We start from the raw sequence: 21,628 nt of genomic DNA on the forward strand, positions 1-21,628 counted from the left end.
GAGAGCATTCCTTCATGACTTCTCTTAGGACAGTATTTTTTTTACATTACTAAAATATTATACGGAGATCCAGAGTGACTTCTTATAATGTTACCTCATCTTCTGGGACACTTCTGGCTGGAAAAAATGTTGAGTTTTCATGTTCAAGTTAGCTTGCTTCTGTGCTTTTCCATCTGACACTTCAGATTATTTTAATGATGGAGTAGCCTTGATTAAATTAATTCCTCCCTACAAAAGCAGCTGTCTTGTGTCAAGGAATCTGTTCAACTATCTGGAACATTTATACTTGCCAGGGAGGAGAGCCAAAGCGCAGACTTAGCAGAGGGAATGCCTGACCATACCAAAACAGCAACGACTTTGTCGTAACTCATAAGTGTGAAGCCGAAGTTTAGAGGAACGTCTCGGGTCCCTCTCCCGCCCCGCGCAGGGCTCGACCTTGCCGGTGATGTGCCCGGCCATTAGGAAAAAGGCTGGCTGGCCTTTTCTATCTGCAGAGGAACGCACTTCCCCGCGGCTCCTGGGGACCGAGGTCCCGGGGGGGCTCAGGGCTCACCGGCGTGCACCGCCAGGTCCCCCCGCACGGCTGCGGCTGAGCCGTGCTGCACCCCGCGGCTGGCTCCCGGGGAGGGGGCTTCGCACGGACCGAACGCCCGAAGCGCAGCCCTCGGGCACGGTGGCCCAGTCCCAGCAGTGGGGACCCCGGCCGTGCCAGGACGGCGCGCTGGAGTGGGATGCTGAGCGCTCCTGCTGCTGGGCGAGGCGGTCAGGAACGGCAAGGGAAGAAACCAGAATAAAAATGAAAAACTAGTGCCAGCGTGGTGAATGAACCCACAGTCTGTGGTTTATCTTAAACTTTTATTTCTAAACCGAAGGTAGTATTTCATTTAAGTTTAATTATGACTCCAAGCTTCCTTACTCTCAAAGAGCTACTCATTATTTTCCCCTTTTAACAGTCCTTTTGCAATCTTATCCTTCACTCCCTCTTACTGAAAGTTCTTAAGCATGCACCATCCACACACGCAAATCCTGCTGAAATCAGAACTGCCTGCCACGTCTGAGGGGAGTTTGCTTTACAAAGAAAAGCCTTGGAAAAACAACAGAATTGCCATTCCTTTTGGTTTTGATCTCACAATATAACCATAGACTGGACTTTGAAATTACTATTTTTTTAAAGTATGCATATGAACGTAATTTTTTTCCACTGATTTTTTTTCCTTTCAATATTCATATGCACTGCAGTGGGTTGGAGCCCTTTATTTAAAAAAATCTCCTGCTTTGTGATTTGGGATACCGTGCATTGCTTTTAAATTAATACCAGAGTCTGAGAGAGCTGCAAAATACTGACCAGCTCAGGCTTTTTCCTCTTCCACTTCAGTGCCTGTATCCTGAGTTTTCACAACTGATGCCCACACATTACACCTGACCTTACAGCTCTTTAGCCTGACTGTGTCTACAGGTGCAACGGATGCCACACCGACTGTGCAACGTTGTCCCCACTCGCGGGCTGCACAGTGGTCACTAACGGAGGGAAGCTGCTTGACGGGGACCCTGGCACGGGGAATCGAGTCTCCCAGACAAGGCAGTGGGCCGGTGCCTGCTGGTGACGGGGTCTCCGCTGCAAGGCTCCGGGCAGTGGTGGGACGGCAGAGACTCCCCGAGCCGCAGTTTCGCTCGGTTGGTGCAATCCAGTCATGGGGGTCCTGTGTGACCGTCCCAGCACGCGGGGCTCACCGCCACTGACGCACCTTCGCCCCGCGCAGAACGTCTCCCACGCATCCGAACCCCGCGCGGGCCGCCCGAGGCGACGACGTCTGCAGGAACAGCTTCTGCTGACGATTCGCCGCGTTCTACCCATGCACGGCCTGCCACCCCGACACCAGGGGATGCCGGGGGACACCGCGGGGGGGTCACTGCACCCAGGCCTTAACCCGCAGCCACAGCCGTACAGACAGGCGCAGCGGGCTGCCCTGCGGGTGTTTCTAGGCCTCCCCCGCAAAGCCCACCCGAGCGCTGCCCGGTCCCGGCAGGCAGCCCCAGCCCTCGCCTGCCCGCACTGCCGCCTCAGCCCGCCACGGCTCAGCCTGCGGCCCAGGGCAGGGGTGGGAGAGGGGGCTCCCCGGCTCCCTTTGTAACTCAGCTTCGGCTCAGCGCGCCGAGGGGCTGCACCGCTTCGCCTCCCGCTCCCTTGCCCGGCGCCGTTCAGCCGCGCCTCGCGTGCCCCTCTAATTGCAGTGGGTGCGCGAAAAACATCCACGTCCTCAGCAGAGAGGCTGAGCCTGCAGACTTCCGCGACGAACTGCCACGTAAAGCACTGGCACCCACACCGCTCCAATTCTCTGCGACGACCCTCTTCCCCAGAGCCCTGTCCGCAGCCGCCTTCCCGCCCGGGCTGGCCTGGCTGCCCTGCCGCCCCACCGAAAAGAGACACTTTTCGTTCACCCGGTTCACCCTGGAACGGCCCGTTCCAGCCTCTCCGCGCCGGCCGGCGGGCTAGCCCCGCGCGGGGCCGGGCACACAACACGGCCGGGGCAGCCAGGACGCCTGGCCGCGGGCGGCGGCGGAGGTGAGAGCCGGCCGGAGCTCGGCGGGCCGGGCCGGGCCGGGCCGGGCGGGTTTCCTCCGGTGTTGGGTTACAGCGCGGGCTGCCGGCGCTGGGTGGGGCGAGAGGAGCCCCGGCCCCGGCCCGGCCCCGGCCCCGGCCCCAGCCCCGGCCCCGGCCCGCCTCTCCGCTCCCTCCGGGCACGGCGTGCGGCGGCGGGGTTGTTCTCTCCGCCCGCCCGGGGCGGCCTCCGGGGATGAGCGCTCTGCGGCGGCTCTTCCGCGGCAGCGGGCGAGCGCTGGCGTTCGTCTTCGCCGCCTCCGTCGTCTGGCTGCTCCTCGACATGGCCGCGCTCCGCCTCTCCCTCGGCGACGCCGGCGGGCGGCTGCTGAAGGAGGCGGCGGGGCGCGGGCAGGGGCGCGGGCAGGGGCGGGCAGGGCTGTGGCGCGGCCCCGAGGCGCCGGCCGGCACCCCCCGGCCCGACCCCGCCGGGCTCCGCCGCGGGCGGCGCAGGGACGGAGGGAGCCCGGCCGCCCGGGCAGCCCGCCGGGAGCCCCCCGGCCGCCGAGCCCCCCGCCCTCCGCCGCCGGGGGCAGGGGGCAGCGGGGAGGGCAGGCCGGGGAGCACCCCGCGGCTCCCCCGGGGGCTCGGCTGACCCCGCCGAGGTGGGCTGCCGGCTTGCGAGGCGGTGCGGGGACCGCAGCGGCGCCGGCAGCGGGCAGACCCCTGTCGAAGGCGGCGGCGGAGTTTGTAACAGACCCCGCTGGAAACGGAGCCGGGCTGCAGCAGGCATCGCCGTCCCGGGCAGAGGCCCCGCGGCCTCCCGGCAAGCCCCTTTCCCCGGCCCCGCCGGCTCCCGGGCGCACCGAACCTGCACAGCGAGCTGGGGTCGGGGTGACAGTGGTGGGGGGACCCGGCCAGGCCGCCGACGGGAGCCGGCAGCGACCTGCCAGCACGCAGGGGAAAGCCGGCCTGCCACCCCGGGCAGCGGGGCTGGGAGCCCTGCCTGGGCCGGAGGAGGCAAAAGTGGGAAAGAAAGGAACTTCCTCCGAAAATCACTTTGTCCTTATTAGCAAAGAAGGGGTAAAACCCGTCAGCCCAGCAGCCCCGCGTCTGGGACCTGACTCTGCGGGGAACCTCACGAAGAGCCAAGAAAAGCGCAAAGAGCGGCAGCTCGCTAACGAAAACGGCGACGGTGCCCACGCTGCAAACGCCATCACCGGGGCTGCGGCGTTGGATGGCCGGAGCCGGACACTGGGTGTGACGCAAGGAGCGGCTCCCGGGACACCTGCCGCTGGCAAGGACGGGCAGGAGCAGGCAGGCAGCAGCAGCCCGGGCTTGCACAGGGTCTTGTCCGTGGATGCAACGCTTGCACCAAGAGACCCCCAAGCTCCCGGCCAGTTTGGACACCCTGTTGCAGTCCCTGATGATAAGCAAGAAGAAGCAAAAAGCAGATGGAAAGAAGGAAACTTTAATGTCTACCTCAGCGACTTGATCCCCGTAGACCGAGCCATAGCGGACACCAGGCCTGCCGGGTAAGATCTGCTTCCCTTGCACAAATACCTGTGCTGCACCCCTGGGAACCTGCTCGGTGGCTCCTGGGGAGGGCTGCTGGGCGCACCGAGGCCTTTGCATCGTGCACGCTAGCCATGAGACGGCTTTTGCCTTTCCAGGTAAGAGCAGCTTGTTGTTAAACATAAAACTGGGTAAAATTTGCAGATCGTCTTAACCTGCTAAGCCCTGCTGTCCAAAGAGGCTGGGGCACACGAGGCAGGCAATGGGGCTCAGGCCTCCTTGTGCCTTAAAACACTTTTATCTGGTTTATCAGGTGCAGCACTGAGCGCTGTTTGGTTTCCAAATTCGTGCATTTAGTTCCTGGAGCACTCCTGCACCCGGTCGATTTGTCTCGGCCGCAGAAGCCCGCCCTGCCCGGAGGTACTCTCACACCTGCAAGCTGCCGCTGCCCATCCCTCGAGGCAGAGGCACCCCAACGACCTCCCCTGCCCAAAGGGCCGGCTGGGGCTCCAAAAGCCTCCGCAGGAGACAAAGCCGTGCGCTGAGCACTGACGCGATTAAACGGGCACACACCGGCCTGCAGTCGAGGCGCTCCAGGGGACGCTCCCGGGAGCGATCCTTTATGCAGACCGGTGGCACCGCTGCCCTTGTGCTGCAGAGCACTGCGGTCAGTACCCGCTCTGCGGAGGCGGCTCGGGGGACTCGGATCTGTGGGCACACGCGGGGAGGGACGCAGAGTTTTGATTTGGAAAACTGTCATTCAGTTACAGGTGTCCCCACGAAACGTGTAGCTGATTCTGCAAATCTCAGTATTGCACTTCAAAAAAGACGCTCCTTCCCCGTAGTGCCCATAGAACAGAAGAGGGTAAGGTGCGGGCAGCACCTTGCCGATGGAGGGGGTGAGGGGCTGGAGGGGCTCCCTCTCCTGAGCTGCTGTGCCCAGGCAGCTGCAGGGAGGGTCCAGGGAAGGTGCCAGTTCAGGTGAATGGCAGGTTTGTCTTATACTTGGCTTTTCCTGCTGCAAAAGTCTCTCAGCCCCTTGGCAGGTGAGAGACCTGGCTCATGCAGAGACCCTCCCGTGTCCCTCTTCCCACGCTCACAGACGACAGGCGCGGTGGGATGGGAGTTGTGCCGTGATTTGTCCCCCATCCCACAGGACAATGCACAGACATTCCCACGACGCTGTCGGTGCTCGCCTGTGAGCCGAGGTGAGGCCCTGCACGGGAAGGAATGGGGCAGGGAAGGAGGGAGACAACTAGGACTGCTTTCTGGTGGGCAGAGGATGCCAGCTACAGAAGCTGCCTGTGCACAGAAAAAGAGCCATGGCGACTCAAAGCCAGCGCTGTGTTCTGGTCTTTGACAGCAAAGCCCTGGAGCTGTGGAGCAGAAACCACCTCCCAGGAGTGCCCGTAAGCGCAGTCCGCCTGCCGCCGGTGAATCACGTCCCTGCCCGGGAGGAGATGGCATCGCTGTTTGGGCGTCACAGGGAACGGCTTGGCCAAACAAGGGCGCGTCCCTGGCGGCGCTGCCTGGGGACAAGTGCCGCCGTGCTGGGGCACGGGGCCACGGGGAGCTCCCCTGGGTGCACCAGCGCTGGCAGGAGCCTGTCCAGGCTCTGCCCTCAGCCTGTTGGCACGGCAGAAATGGGGCCGTAAGGGCCAGCTCACGGCAACGGCTGTTGGCAGCTCTCGGTGAGCAAACAACACGTTACTTTTTTGCTGGATCGTTCCGGTCTCTCCCAGCTGAGACCCCGGTTCCTCTCTTGATCCTTGCTGGAGTGCTGGACTAGACTGCTGAAATTTGGCCAACAGGAAGCTTGTCCTGTCACAGCTTTCAGTCTGCCTATCCGTGTGCAATGCTTGCTCCTTTCTGAGCTTTACTTACCGTGCTGGTGCTTGCCGAGCACCGTGCTTCTGCAGAAGTGCGTGCAGGAAGAGTCCCACTGAGGAGGAGCGAGATGCACAAGCCGGGGTGTGCGTGGGACGCACAGGTGAAGGCGGGGGTGGCCAGGAGGCTTGCAGGGCGCGCTCCCTGCAGAGCCCGCTTCAGGAGCCCTGGCCCCATTTCAGCCCAACACTGCAGCGCCGGCAGCGAAGGTCCCTGCGTGCCTCTGGCCTCTCCCCAGGCTACCGTCGTAGCTTCTCTGGGACAATCAAGTTATCCAGGCTTAGACAGGGATCCAGATTCCCTGGCCTGGCAAAAAAAGTGTCGCGTGCTGCATGGCACGGTACAGTCTGGGTAAGTTAGCACCCGTGCCGGCAGGCGTGGGGAGGGACCCCAGCAGCGCCTGCCAGCTGGGAGAGGACGGGGCTGGGCACCCCTGCAGCTCGGGTCTTCAGTGCCAGGCTGCTTCCAGACTCAGGGGCAGCAGATCTAAGGGGACGTTTTCCCAAAGCAGCTTTAGCAACTTAAGAGCCTACGTTTTGCTGACTTTCAGGGTGATGTCAACAGAACATAAAAGGTCTGGGCTATTTTTGTTTAAAAGCCTGTTTAGGGGTGGAATTTCAAAAGGATTTGACTTCAGCTTAACATTAGTTATATATATTAAGTATTATGTATGCATATATAAAAATATGTATATGTATGTGCATATATGTATATAGTTAGCAAAGAAACGGAGCCCAAACTCACACAGGACATAGTGAAATATCTTTAGCTGGGAGTCAACAACAACAAACCCATTGCTCTCTGCCTAGAAATCCTACTTTTTTAGGCAAGAAGGGAGAAAAAGATGTTCCTCAGTTTGAGGTTTCCCATCGCCCTCGTGCAAATGCTTCCCAGCTGCCCGGGGTACGCGCAGGCTTTGGCCGACAGCCGGTTGCTGCTGCTGAAGGGGCTAAAGAGAAAAGTCCTCTTAGCAGGTACTGCCTGGCTGCACGCAGCCTTCATGGCTTGGGTCTCGGCTGCGTTTTCTCAGCTGCTCTCGCATCCCTCTCTCCACGCAGTGAAAGCTGTTGTGCTCGGCTGCTGTCTCCCGCTTTATCCATGGCCTCTGTCCCCCTCCATGGGCTGCCTCCTTGGGTTTGCTGTAAGAGCAACTACAAATTCGTCTCTTTTCTCCAAGTTTTGCTGTCCCTCGTTCTGTCTCCTCCTCGCAAGCGGCCTCCCCGGCAGTTCAGCCCCTGCCTTCTCTCCATCGACCCCGGGAGTCCCACCGGCATACCCAAACCAACCCCCGGCGCTGCAGAGAGGTCCCATCACCACGGGCCAACACCCTTATGGCTTCCAGCCAAACCATAGCAAACAGCACATCCCCTCCTGGCTGAGCCAGCCCTGGCCGCTGCCCGAGGTGAACCAGGCTACAGATGGAGGAGGAAAGACACGTCCCAAGGATTGCGACAGAGGGTAACTGGGGTTATTTTCACTTACCCAGAGCACTTCTGATTAGCTGCGAAGCCCTGAAATACCTCTGAATTTTCTTCAAAACACCACATGCTCTGAGCTGTGCGGTGCCCTGGCGTCAGCATCTGAGCCAGCACCAGCCGAACCCGAGGGCCCCTTCATTGAGACGGAAGAAAAAGAAATCAATTTTCCGTACGCTCCCATATACCTGTCCCTGTTTTCTGTCTGTTGTTGACAGCAGAGTGAGCAGTGGTTTTGATTCATCACTGAGAAATTAACTGTCTGCATCCGCGGGTAGGCTGGTGCCTGTCCTGCCTGCAGGAGGTCTGCTCTGGAAGGACAAGAGAGAAGAACCTGCTGTCAGACTTCACCTTATTGACAAGAGAAAGAAAGCAAGTCCCAGCGATTCGTGGGTATTCTGGGATAAACCAGGCGGTCTGGGGGAGAGGAGTGCTCTGCCAGCCGTTCTGCAGGCCTGGAGATCCACTCGGAGATAGGAGAGCTAGGGAGCCCCGCTCCCCAAGGCACGCAGCGAAGCGGTGCTTGAATTGCAAATGGAAGATGAGAAAAGCTGCTCATCGACCTTTTGTTCAAACACTGAAGACTCAGGCCTGACCCAGCCGTTGCATTTTTGGCTGTCACAGAATAAAATGACAAACCCATAGACACGGGAGAAATTTTATCACTCCTCAGATCCGCCGACGCGTATCGCTGGCTGTTTGCGAGGGAAGCAGGCGCCGCTCGGAGCCCCTGCACGTGGGCTCGGGGCACGGCCGGGCGGGCCGGGGCGTCCCTGGGGAGGCATGGGTGGTGAGGGCATGAGATACGGGGTGCTCAGGGAGCGGACCCGCCAGTACCATCGTACATGAAATTTGGACGCTTGAATGTTTTCCCGTCCTCCACGATCCCCCGAGTGAGGTGCAGAAGTTGGACTGGGCGACTCTTCCTCACTGTCTGCATGTTCGACAAGTTGCTGTGCTGAGTAACCCTTCATGGAAATAAATGGCCGTTTCCCTGCATTTTGAACGTAATACCAATTCTGTTCTTTTGCCGAGGCTATCTCGCGCAGCCCGGGATCCCACGTCCTGTGGGTGCTCGGAGCATCGCAGGATCCTTTCCCCGCTGGAGTCCCCGAGACCAGTGGTGCAGAGCTGCGATCAGCCTCGCTCCTGGGGCCTTTGCACTGTTTGCTCACAGAGAGGAGACATTATCACCTGGGGGTAGGGAGTTAAGAACGGGTCCCTGTTAGAAAGGAGTGAGCACGTCCTATCCCGTGGGGCTGTGTGGGGAGTTTCCCCCGCTCACCCCTCTGCTCCCTCTCCCGACAAAATCCCATTGCAGGGCTTTGCCTCCGTATTTCACATTTGGCATTTCCCCCCTCCCTGCGCGTTTTCCCAGCAAATGCTAAGCCTGGAGATGTTCAGGAGCGCGACCGGCCGTCGCCTGTGAGCCCGTGTTGCCGTTGCAGGTGCTCCGAGCAGCGGGTTCACGACGACCTCCCGACCACCACCATCATCATGTGCTTCGTGGATGAAGTGTGGTCCACCCTCCTCCGCTCCGTTCACAGCGTCCTCAGCAGATCTCCTCCGCACCTGATTGAAGAAGTCATTTTGGTGGACGACTTCAGCACTAAAGGTAGGTGAAGCTTCTTCTACCTTTATGAAACTAATATAACTTGAGGCCGAAATACAATTTGTTCTCTGTAATTCAATACTGAATAGTAGAGAGAAATCGCATTTTCTCCTTCCGATGTATTGAAGTGTGTCCCCAGCCTGCACTGTTATCTCTCCAGAGGAGGGGGATCAGAGGCCAGATGGGCACTGGGGGGTGGCTGAGGTGGATCGAGCTGCAGCTCTTGCCTAACACCCTGCCAGACTTTATCATTCACGTCTCTCCCATCCCGGTTCGCTCACTTAAACAGCTGCTGCGTTTACAGCTGTGCGTTGCTGAGTTTACCCTCGTGTGCTGCTTTGCACGTGTGCTGGAGGCTGGCGGAGGCGCTGCGGTCCGGGAGCACCAGGGAGCTCGGTCCTACCCAACCCGCACATCTTCGGGGCGTCCTGGCTTAAGGGCTTGTGCGTTCGTAAAGACGCTGTCACCCTTCTCTGTGCCATTTCCAGACAAGTGCCCCGTGTTTTCAGCGCTGGCGGCAGGGCAGGAACAGCATGCACTTCCCAGGTTGCTCAGAGAACGGGGTAGTTGCAGAAAAAGCAGTGGTGAGCCGGGCATCTGTGCATGCACGGTGGCTTTGCATGCGTACTCAGGCATTTCAGATGATGTTGAACCTCTGCTTTGTAATGCTTTGGCTCTCTGCTGAGTTCAGCCCTTAAAAATTTAGGAATGATGTAATTTTCCAACTGCTGGTTCTTCACGGAAAGTGCTGTCTCAGACAAACTTCAGAGCTCATGCCACGCATACAAAGAGCCTACAATGCAACAAGACAGCAGGTGCAAGAAAAAGGAAAAAGGCTCAATTTGCTCGTTGTTAAAATAACCATTAAAACATGTTCATACCATTTCCCCTCAAAAGCGTCTTTTCAAGTTTCCTCTTTACTTTCTCCCTATGGCTTCCCTTTGTATCTCCTCGTTAGCCAGTGAACGTCTGAAACGCTGGGTTTGCAACCGAAACCTCGCGAGTGCGGGTGAATTACGGAGAGCTGTGCTCGGCATTGCTGTCATCCAAGTAGCAGCAGCAATAACCTACAGCAAACGTGTCCACAAATGTTTCACCTTTGGAGCCTTTCAAAGCTTTTAACTGGCTTTTGAAATGCAAACGGTTATATTCCCCTGAAGAAAACCAAAGAGCACCAACGAAGCCCATCGGTGAGGGAGGTCGGGGGTCCTCCCCGCAGACCAAACGATGTAGGTGGGTGGCTGGCTCCAAACGAAGCGCTTGGAGCAGCAGCAGCCGCAGCACCGTGGCCGAGGCTCCCGGGCTCCTCTGCCGGAGGGAGAATGCCGGCGAACAGGACTGCCCAGCACTCGAGTCCCCCAGACCACCTTTCTCGCACCCTCTCTTTCCTGAGAGTTTACCACCAGCTGCCTGCACAGCCACGGGAAACCATGACAAAAGCAACCTGAAAAGTAGAGATATGCCACGGCAAACCCTCGTGCAGCTGAAACCTGGGCTGAGTCTTTAAATGTGGTGCTTAATATCGAGAAATTCGTAGAGCACAAAAAAATATTTTCTTAGGCAAAGGGAAAAAATTTACAACCAGATTTTAATTGCAATTACAGTGCAATGAAGGAAAAAACCTCATTTTGGAGTCTTTGAACAACCGTTCAATACCTGGTTTGGATCATGAACTACCCAAGTCGGGCCACTGGGATTTTGCTCATGGCCTGTCACCAAAAGCCCTGCACTTGCTGCTCTCCACTTGCCACGTCTCCTGCATGCAGCGAGTCACTGCGCTCACCCAGCACCGGGTACGGGTCCCCCTTTGCTGCGTCCGCTGGGTTTGTGCCGATGCAGAGCGGCCGCCCGCCGCGCAGGGAGCAGGAGACGATACCACCGCCCGCGGCCCCGTCCTTTGGAGGAGAAGATCCAGGGCAGCCCGTGGCGAGCCCCCAGGACCAAGCAGCGTGCTCGTTACAGAGTACCGGGAGACACGTCTCCAACAGAGATTTTTAAACTCGTCAACATCAGCCTAAACCTGCTGGCACTGACGTGGCTGGGAGTTTCACTGGAGAGCAGGCTTGGACCGCGGCGCTGTGCACCAGAAGCCCTGCAGCTGTGCCCAGATGTTCGCACCCCAGACCCGAGGGTCCTAGTGTGTCCTGGAGATGCTTCCAGGGAAAATCTGCCCACTCCTTCACCCTGGAAGCGGGTGCAAAATGGGTAAGTCAGCCTCACCCTCTCCTTCTCCTTTGCTGCAGAGTACCTCAAGGAGAAGCTGGACAAATACATGTCACAGTTCCCAAAAGTGAAGGTCCTCCATCTCAAGGAGAGGCACGGTCTGATACGGGCCAGACTGGCAGGAGCGGAGATCGCCAAAGGTAGGACGAAAGCCATTTTACAGCCCTGTCTGCCCTCCCCCAGAGGTGCCAATAAGCCATCTCCAGCACCGAGTTTTAGTCCCCTCCCAGTGAACTAAGGGCATCTTTTTGGTATGCGAAGCACGAGGGTCTGACAAGGGGACGAGCTGCGGCTTGTCCGGCACCTCAGCACAGCCCTAGCAAGCGGCAGTCGGGATCTGCAGCCGTGCCACCCCGGCTCCACGGCCTGCACAGGGCTGGGCTGTGTCAGCACCGAAACGGCCATTTCTGCCGGGAGCCGCCCCGCTGTGCTCTGCAGGCCGCGATGGCCGAGCGGTGAAAACGTGCTCTGGGCTACGGCTGGGAGGCTTTTGGGAGCCATGGAGGGTCGTGGCACCATCAGCAGCACCTCGAGCCCGCGGGGAGGCCGGCCGGCGTGGGAGGGGGACAGGGCGCCTGAGCCCTGATGCCGCCCCGGCCTCTGCCGCAGGCGCCGTCCTGACGTTCCTGGACTCGCACGTGGAGTGCAACGTGGGGTGGCTGGAGCCGCTGCTGGAGAGGGTCCGCCTCAGCCGGGCCAAGGTCGCCTGCCCCGTCATCGAGGTCATCAGCGACAAGGACATGAGGTAAGGCGGCTCGCGCCCCTGGGAAACCCAAAATCCTTGCCAGTGGCTTGAGCAAAACCTCTTGCTGGGACCACCAGCGTATTAATTACAGGAAGACGCGGGTCCAGACCTCCTAACTGGCCTTCAGCGGCGTTTCATGAGGGATACGTAACATTGCTGTACACCAGAAATTAACATTAGCAGTGGACGTGGCCCCTTCATTTATCGCATACACCTTTTGCCTTTTTCATGGCTTTTAGTACATGAAGAGGATTCCTGACGAAATTCGTTAAAATCCTGTTTTAATTATGTACAGATATTCATCTTCACTCATTAAGGGTGACATTTCAATCAGGAATGTGACTCAGAATTAGTCATCCCGATCTTTTCCCCGTTTAGTTACATGACCGTGGACAACTTTCAGCGTGGGATTTTTACTTGGCCAATGAATTTTGGATGGAGGCAGATTCCGCAAGAGGTCATCGAGAAAAATAAAATCAAGGAGACTGATATAATAAGGTAAAAAAAGCAAATGTGAGAGCTCTGTGAACCAAACTTAATAAGTTAGGAACAAAAGCTCCTTCCAGGCCGAATGTTGTTCCTTCGCTTGTAAGGACGACAGAGGCAGTGGTCGCTGTGGGCAATCACTTCACCAGACATGGGCAAAGCTCAGCAAGCCTTTCTCAGCCCTCGCGGTACCGCCGGCATTTCATCGGTGCCACCAGGGCCGGGGGGACGTACCATCCCGTGTTTCCCTTCCATGCCCCATTACGGCTTTCAGGCTGGGTAAAACCACCCAAGTACTGTCTGTTTTAACGTTGCATCTGTCGGCCTGCAGCCAAGTGGCAAATGGGGTGGTCCTTGCTGTCTCTGTAAGTGCAGGCTCCGGCACCGTCCCGGAGCATTTAGTAGCCCGCAGCTTCTCAATGATTCTCTCATCAAAGCAAAGGGAAAGGGACGGGCGCTTCCCAACCAGCTGACACGCCGTGTGGCTTCTCTGTTCCCAGGTGCCCAGTCATGGCAGGTGGCCTGTTTTCCATCGATAAGAAGTACTTTTTTGAGCTGGGAACGTACGACCCAGGACTAGATGTTTGGGGAGGTGAAAATATGGAGATTTCATTCAAGGTACGTCACTGTCTCACGCCTGCATCCCTGCCAGCCTGGCTCGGGTGATGGGGCTCAGCCAGGGTCTCCCCAGGGACAGCCCCATGCTGGAGACCCCATCTCTCCTGGCAGCTTACTTAGTTTTCTGCTTCTCTTCTGGCTTGCACAAAGCCAGCACCCAACGTTTGCCCATGTTTCTATCAAAGCAACCTCTGTTTCTCAGGTCTGGATGTGTGGAGGAGAGATTGAGATTGTTCCGTGCTCCAGAGTTGGGCACATTTTCAGGAACGACAATCCGTATTCCTTCCCAAAAGATCGGGTGAGAACGGTGGAGAGGAACTTGGCCCGTGTTGCGGAGGTCTGGCTGGACGAGTACAAGGAGTTATTCTACGGCCACGCTTACCACTTAGTCTTGAAAAACCTGGATGTCGGCGACCTGACTCAACAAATCCAACTGCGAAAGAAGCTTCAGTGCAAAAGTTTCCGGTGGTACCTGGAGAACGTCTACCCGGACCTGGAAGCTCCCCTGGTTAAAGCCAGCGGGCTGGTACGTACCCAAATGACTGGCTATCCTTCATTTAAACATGTTTTCAGTGGCTGGCTAGGCACTTGGTAGCATCCCGGTACGCTGTCTCTGAGTTGCTTCCCTGGCATTTGGTGACATTTTTGAATATTTAATATGTCACGGTGGTCTGGATTGCCCAGTGCCTTTATAAAGAAATAGGTCACGATTCCAGGAGACAGATTCCCGTTGAAGAGCCGGTGCCGTGTTTGAACACCAGGTGAGCTGCCCGTGCAGCAGCCACGGTCAGGGGACGTGCCTCCAGGGCGGGAGGTCCAGCACCCTCCCTGCCTGCACAGCTTGCTTTGGCCACGGCAGGAGAGAGAAATCGCTTTTTGGGGCTGGTTAGCGGCGCCTGGGCAGCGCAGGCAGGGAAGGGCAGGAGGCCGGGGCCGCGGGCGCAGGCAGGGTTTGTACCGGTGCTGGGCTGCCAGCAGAGCGCAGCAGAAATCCGCTTTTCCTCCGTGCAGGCAGAGGCTCTGCGCTGCCTGCGCACGGGCAGGGCAGCAGCCGGGAAGAGTCCTGGCATTGCTGCAGCCCGGGTGAAGCCTGCGCCTCGGGAGGGCTCAGTGGGCAGAAAACACCTTAAAGCCCAGTTTGGATTAAGTCTTCCGTCCTGCCTCCACAAGCCCCTTGCTGGCTGGGCGGCTGAGGAGCGTGAGCGGGTCAGGCTCCGTTTCTCCTCCACCATCCCTCCGTCTCCACGCCGGGGAACTCGTGGTGCTCTCTGGCACCGGGTCCTACTTGTGCAGCTACTCCATGGGTGTTCAGTGTCGCTTCACCAACATTAAAAGGTGAATTAAACAAGAATAAAACGCGGGTTCTGAATTTGGCCCAGCCCTGAGCCTCAGCAGAATGTCAGCTGCTGCTTTGAACGTTCAGAAACCTCAAATGTTCTGCCCAGAAAAGACACAGCATTGATTGCAATCTAGTTTTAATTGCAGTAACAAAAGTAAAATATCTGGTTTGTCAGAAAAATTACAGCGCTGCCAGGAACGAAAACTAAAGGGTTTGCTGCCTTCCCCACCCGTCCCCATCTCCCAGTGCCGTGGCAGGAGCAACGCTTGCCGAGAGGAGGTGGCCAGGAGCCGGTGACCACAGGGCTGGCACGGCCCGGGGAGTGAGAACAAGAACTGCCTGTCCCCTCGGTCCCTGCCAAGGCGCACGGCCTCCAGTTACTGCACCGGCCCTTCTGGGAGCCAGGAAAAAGCACAGCAACCATTTGGCCGCGTTTCAGGCTTGTCTGCGGGCCAAGGGCATAGCGTGATGGTTCCCCATCACAGGGATCCCTAGGGATCAAGCCAGGCTCTCTGCCAGCCGCAGCTGGTGCGTTACTTTTATGATCGAGCCGTGAAGGTGTGGGAGGGTAGCTCTGCAGAGAGCACGGGGAGGGACGCCGTGCTTCCTCTGGGTGGCTTCTTGGCACTCGTGGAAAAGCTGTAGGAAACCGCTGGGTTCGGGCACTTCAGTGGATTAAGAGCTGTGCATCCCTCCGGACGCGTCGGTCGGCCTCGCTGTGGCAGCAGCGGCCGTTGGCTGCTCCGAGCCGCTGGAAGCACACGTACCCAGGGCTGTCTGCTGGGGCAGCCGCTCCGAAACGGTTGTACGGCTGAAAGCCCGTGTCCCTGCATTGCCTTCTAGAAAGCACCGTTTGGATTAGACTGAAGGCTTCAGTGAAACATTGGCTTAAGTGACTTTTTTTTAAAAGAATTAGCAGTAATAGTCTTGAGAACATCAAAAAAATGGAAATTGCTTGAGAAATACTCACTTTTTCAGCTCTTTTGTTTCAATCAGAGCAATAAAACTTAATGTCAAATTCCGTGCAAAGCAGTTAGAGCATATAGAGAGACCTCTGTTTCAACTGAACCAAAACCTCAACTTTTCAGAGGTGTTTGTGAAAATTTTCAAGACGTTGCCTTGCTTTCTGCTGATGCAGGCCACCTGAATCGCTCTTTTATCTTCATGCTCAAAATTTAATAGGGCAGAAAATCTGTTTTGCAGCTAACTCTGCAAATTCCAGCTGTGCTGAACACTATCCAAAGTTACTTGAGAACTGTTTCCTGAATAGCCTATTTATTCACTGGGATTAATTCATAAAGTTCTTCAGAAATTCTGAAAGAAGGAGAAGGAACGGCGTTTGCAAGGAATCGGAGATGTGAGCAGCCCCGACTGACGCACCACCGGGGTTATCAGAGGAGCCGGTGCCTGCAGACTGTGGCTGACCAAGCCCTCCGCGGCTGTGAGTCCCTGCAGCGAGGTGAGCTTCAGCCCAGGAACTGGAGGGGGCTGGCAGAGCTCAGTCCAGTGTTTCCAGCTCTCCCATATAATCTCCCGTCCTCCTCAGCGACCTCTGAACGCACCGTAGGAACAGCGTTAAGAAAACGCCTCTTGCAGAGCACGCTTGCAGGCAGTAGGGTGCCGGCTCACCGGTGGGGGACGGCTGCAGGGAGAAAGAGCAAAGAGAAGCGGAGCAGAGGAGCAGAGCCTGACCAGGAGGCAGATGGCTGGGGGCCGAATACACAATGCTCTTAGAGAAGGATCTGGTCTGCACTGCCCAGGGTGCAGCGCTCACTCGTCCTCTCTTTCTCCCCACCAGCGCAAGGTAACAGCAGCTTAGTTAAAAACAGCTTGATGATGATGTTCATGCCGGGGTTCCCCACTTTGGGGGACCACGGCTGCGTTTCCACATTGATGAGGGGTGCCAAGACAACCGACCTGGATGGGAAACGGGAAGAGTTACCTCGGGGTAAGGCACTGAGCACATCACATATAGTGATGGAGTCGTTCCCCGGGGCTGGCTGTGGGGTCTGTGGTGGGCAGCCGGAGCCCCGGGCCCCGGGCCCCAGCTGGGATGGGACCGTCCAGAGCCGGGATGGGACCACCAGGCGCTTCCATCAGCTGCACACAGTGGCTGCTCGCCTCCTTCACGGTGTAGCAATGGGAAGAGATTCTGCAGTTGTTATTGTTGGGTGCTGCTGTTTTGGGGTTTTGCAAAACAGAAACATGAGCTGTGTCCAAAAAAAACCCAAAAAAGAACATGTCACATCCAGCCTTGAATGTTTCTGGAAAAGGTTCGTGTCAGGCTTCTCTCAGTAGAAAAACATATGTAGTGGACCAGATGTGCATTTACACACCCCTCCAAGGACTATGACACATCATCTCTGCTTCGCTCAGTTAAGTGGGCAGTATTAATCAGTGTCCTGTGAATCCAGCAGCTTAACTGCAGTGTAACAGCCTCTCTTTCTTGGGGATTTATGTCTAAATTTGCATTTTGGTGCTATTTTCTAGCTTGTTAACGTAGCCATGGCAAGATGCATCACTGTGGAAAACACCACTCTAGCTTTTGAGGCCTGTGATGTTAACGACAAGGTAAGGATACCCTGCATGCTGAGTATGTAATACTAGTTTTAAGGCACGGCGTAGAGCTCCTCTACCTCCCCATGCTGACCCAGCCCCCGCGAGCTAATGCAGTCCTTCGCACCGGGGGACATGGCCAAACGATGCCTGGGAGCAGCGAGGGGCAGGCATTGCCTCTGCTTGCAAAGCCTGTAGCCAAGCAACGACTCCAGAACCAGCAAACTGAGCTGGAATAGGAAAGTTTGATAAAGCCATGAGCCTGCACGTGAAAATGAGGAGAAACGTTTAAATACAAGCCTGGGTTTTGTGTGCTGCTGCAAAACATAGAGTTGCACTCCGTTGCTAGACGGGAAGCAGCTGCTGTAGAGAACCTTTCCCTTCCATTACAGACAGCGTTTCTTAGGCAGTTCCCCGCTCGTTGCTCACCACTGGCACAGGCCAGCGTTGCGGATCGGAGCCCTGTCGTGTTCGGGGGTTTATCCATTTGCACCCCAGTGCTGGGGTGCAGCCAGGGGAGGTGGCAGGGCAGAGGAGCACGCAGCGATCGGGTTTGGGGTCCGGGCTGCTGGGGCGAGAGTTGCTCCCAGAGCCTGCACCGGGGCTGTCCTGAGCCTTTTAGCTCTGCAAATCCATAGGAGAGGTCTTCCCATGGATCACGGCTTTCCTCATCCCCTGGCCCGGGGTGAGGGCAGGAGGAAGGCGAGGAGAGCCTCTGCTGGGGAGCCTCTGACAGCTGCTTGCCAGCCCCGAGCAGCCAGCCCCGCTGACGGAAGGCGAGCGGGCTCACGGCTCTCCCCGGTCTCTCCCCACAGAACCAAAAGTTCAACTACACCTGGCTGAGGCTGATCCAGCACGGAGAGCTCTGCATCGCCCCGGCCGGCGCTGCCGGCACGCTTGGCCTGCGCCGCTGCGAGGGCAGGAGCCGCAGCCTGACGTGGCTGCACAGGTCGCTGGCCGCCTTCCAGCCGGAGCTGGTGAGTGAAGCGCTGGCCAGGGCAGCCCCCGTGATCCCCAGTTTGGGTTAGCGTGCCGGCGTGCAAACTGATGGGCAGCTGCAGCCCAGTGCAAGGCGCGGGGCGTACCCCGGCCCTCTGGTCCCGGCTTTGCCAAAGCCATCTTCTTCACCTGCGGTGAAGCGTTGGTCCCCCGGCGCCGCTGCCTTTGCTCCTGGGGGTAGAGACGCACGCCCTGCCGTTGGGTTGCATCGGTCCAAGTGATGTGCAGCCCGACGCCCCGACATCGCGTGCCTGGGGGCTGGGGAGACGCTGGTCGTGCCGAGGCGTTCGCTCCGGCAGGGCTCTGCCGCTGCCTGCACGGCGGTAACAAAACATCCTGGTTTTACAGAGAAACCGCTGATAGCACTTACGTGGAGATTACTTGATAACTGATAGGCATTCAGCTCACAGTGCTTTTTTAAAAGAAAGCATTTATGAAAAGGAAAAGAATGGATACTTACATTTATTACCTGCACTGCAAAAGGCAAGAGAGTTGCGACTGTATCTCTGTCAGCCTGGTCTAAGTAGTTGTCCAAAATGCTATGAAATGGCATACTTTAAGAAAGAAATACTCTTAATTTAAGAAAGAAAAAATGTAGCTAAGTTATACACTCATCATATCGACATTCCTCTTTAGTCTGAAAAGATAAAACTTTCAAAGCCAGAACGCCGCACCGCCAAGGCTCACAAAGGCCGGGGTGTTTTGTGAAAAATACATGAAAATTGTCATCCACTTAGGAGTCCAGACAGCATTATCAGTGCACGGGCAGTTTTTGTCTCCTGTTCCAGCCTGAGCTCACCTCGAGCTGTGAGTTAGATTGATAGATATTTGGTGGTCCCCGGCAGAACAGGGGGCTGGGCACGGGCAGATGCTCCCGGCCACGGCAGGGGACGGGTCTGGCTGCCCGAAGGCACAGGCACCGACACGCTCCCTGGGGACAGGCGGCCTCGGTCGATGTGGTTGCATCAGGCTTTACTGGTGCCAGCAAGGGGAAGTCTGAAGAGCAGCTCAGTGGCTGGTGAATGCTGGCTGAAGGAATTACGATGTCTTACCTTCTTCTGACGTCACAGTCATTGTGTCGTATTAATGATGTGAAGTGCATTTACTATACGCACAAAGATCCAACTTTTGCCCAGACAACACTCTACGTGTCATTCCAGGAGTACTTCATCTAGGTATTAACCGACTGATCGTAAGAAACGCTGCAGTGCTATGCGGTGACACGGAGATGTCCCTTACCGTTGGCAGCACTTGCAGCATCGCCTTGCTGGCCACGCGGGTTAAATAGAGAAAGCCGAGCAGATGTGAAAAGCAAAAGGATGGCGATCACTGTTTTGGTTTAACCCCAGCCGGCAACTCAGCACCACGCAGCCGCTCGCTCACTCCCCCCACCCAGTGGGATGGGGGAGAGAATCGAAAAAAAGTAAAACTCATGGGTTGAGATAAAGACAGTTTAATAGGACAGAAAGGAAGGAAAAATAATGATAATGATAATAATAATAATATGACAATAATAATACTAAAAGAATTAGAATATACAAAACAAGTGAGGCACAATGCAATTGCTCATCAGTCACTGTGACCAATGCCCAGCCAGTTCCCGAGCAGCGATCCGCCCCTCCCGCCAACTCCCCCAGTTTATATACTGGGCATGACATCCTATGGTATGGAATATCCCTTTGGCCAGTTTGGGTCAGCTGTCCTGGCTGTGTCCCCTCCCAGTTTCTTGTGCCCTCCAGCCTTCTCGCTGGCTGGGCATGAGAAGCTGAAAAATCCTTGACTTAGGATAGGCACTACTTAGCAACAACTAAAACATCAGCATGTTATCAACATTATTCTCATCCTAAACCCAAAACACAGCACTGTACCAGCAACTAGGAAGAAAATTAACTCTATCTCAGCCAAAACCAGGACAATCACTCAGACTTTTCATTCTTTCATAATCCAATTTACTGTCCCAGCATTTGAACTTCAGTGCTGAATTACCTAGCATCCCTTTCAGCCCAGTAAATGTGCTTTGAGTTCATCAGCCAAGAAACTCCAAAATACAAAAATCGGTCTCCTGCTGTACGCTCCCCTATATAGCAAATACCACCCGGAGTGATTTCCCTTGCATGGTAGTTACCACTCGGACAGCGAGAGAACTAATCTTTCCATGTCCAGTGACCGAGAAGCCGCAAAGCACAGAAGGTGTGGTACGATCCTGGCTCAGCTGCAGGTGCGGGCTTTGGATCCCACCCGGAAGGCCCTGTAAGTCAGCAAAGAGATCTTATATATTAGGGAAAGGTGAAAAAAAGGGCACACCATAAAGAATCAAGCTTTCTCGGTGGAAAAATAAAGCTGCTGCTGCATGAGTCCCAAAGCCTAAGCCTACCTAAAGCCCTCTCTCTCTCCCCTGCAGAAGGACCACATCGTCTCAGAGCACCTCCAGCAGCCGGCGTGCTTGGAAGTGGATCCCTCTCACAAAGCCCTGAGGGTAAATGCCTGTGACTCCGCAAATCCTTATCAAAAGTGGCAGTTTGGCAATTACTATGCAGACTGAAGGGAACACAGTTGAACCAGAAACGCTGTGTTTTCATCTTGTGAACTCAGCAAGGACATCTCTGCGACTTGTGACAGCAATTACAAAACTGGAAGTTCATTTCCAAATGATAATTGAAATCCGTAATTTAAACCAGCATATTGAGAGATCAGAATACCAAGAGCAGCACGTGTGGTTTAACGATGTCTGAAACAGATAGGCGCGTTTTTCCCTCACTGTGGGAGACTGGCAAAAACTCAAATAATTTTCTGTATTATTAAATGGAAAAATTTTCTGAAGTCCCCCATCCTACTGTAAGCAAACCTTCATCAGTTCCCCCCGGACAGCAGCATAAGCTGCAGAAATACTTCCAGGGCTCTGTAGTCTGTAAACAGCAAATTGGTCTGCTTATTCTTCCACAGAAAATGGAAGTTTATTGACCAACGCATTAAAAAAATCCATCCGACATGCCCGTGCTGGGTCTGGCTGCAGGATCCTGCCCTGTGGGACCCATTGCTTCTGACAGATGAGTATCAGGGTTCCATTAGGAATCGATTGCTTATCGAAAAAGCCTTCTTTTAATAATGGGAGGCTTATCCTGCTTCTTGCCGGTGGCACATGCCAGAGGCCAGCCGGGGAGCACCTCGTCCCAGGGCGGCCGGGCTGTCCCCACCCTGGGGCTGCCGCGGCCCCAGCCGTGTCCCCGAGCCCCCATGGCTTTTTCGGGGCTCCCCTGGGACCACTGCAGCTTTCCTCGGCCCCCGGCTGGCCGGGGCGTTGGGTCGCGCTGGTGCCTGTGCCGGAGCCTGGTGATGCTCGGTGCAGCCCCAAGCAGGGTGGCTCGCCCTGCTCCTGCCAGGGCCGTCCCAAGGGAAGCTTTACCCACCGGCAGTGCGGGCTGGGCACCTCTCCCCATCGTGGTGTCCCCCCACCGTGAGTGGAGGGAGGGCAGAGACCTCCGGCAGGACGTCTCGCAACCCAAAATTTCTACCCGCCGGCACTCAGGATGGATGAAGATGCCCGCTGAACTCAGTGAGGGCTTTTCCTCAAAAAGGGCTGCAGAACACAAGTGCGTGTGCATGCACACGTGTGTGTGTACACACGTTTCACAGG

At 56.4% G+C, this 21,628-nt stretch overlaps 1 protein-coding gene across 1 annotated transcript; it reads left to right on the plus strand.

The window, feature by feature from the left end:
* The first annotated feature begins 2,795 nt into the window (after positions 1–2,795).
* Positions 2,796–20,917, plus strand: GALNT5 (polypeptide N-acetylgalactosaminyltransferase 5). Its single transcript, XM_050900061.1, has 11 exons — positions 2,796–2,972; positions 3,461–4,074; positions 8,865–9,031; positions 11,272–11,391; positions 11,861–11,996; positions 12,375–12,494; positions 12,983–13,100; positions 13,303–13,626; positions 16,930–17,010; positions 17,811–17,972; positions 20,396–20,917. Exons 1-11 carry the CDS (start codon positions 2,796–2,798, stop codon positions 20,534–20,536), a joined length of 2,160 nt encoding a protein of 719 aa, XP_050756018.1. The 3' UTR covers positions 20,537–20,917.
* Positions 20,918–21,628: the final 711 nt, after the last annotated feature.

This window comes from Gymnogyps californianus, chromosome 7 (genome assembly GCF_018139145.2).
Source record: "Gymnogyps californianus isolate 813 chromosome 7, ASM1813914v2, whole genome shotgun sequence".
In the NCBI taxonomy this organism is placed as follows: domain Eukaryota; kingdom Metazoa; phylum Chordata; class Aves; order Accipitriformes; family Cathartidae; genus Gymnogyps; species Gymnogyps californianus.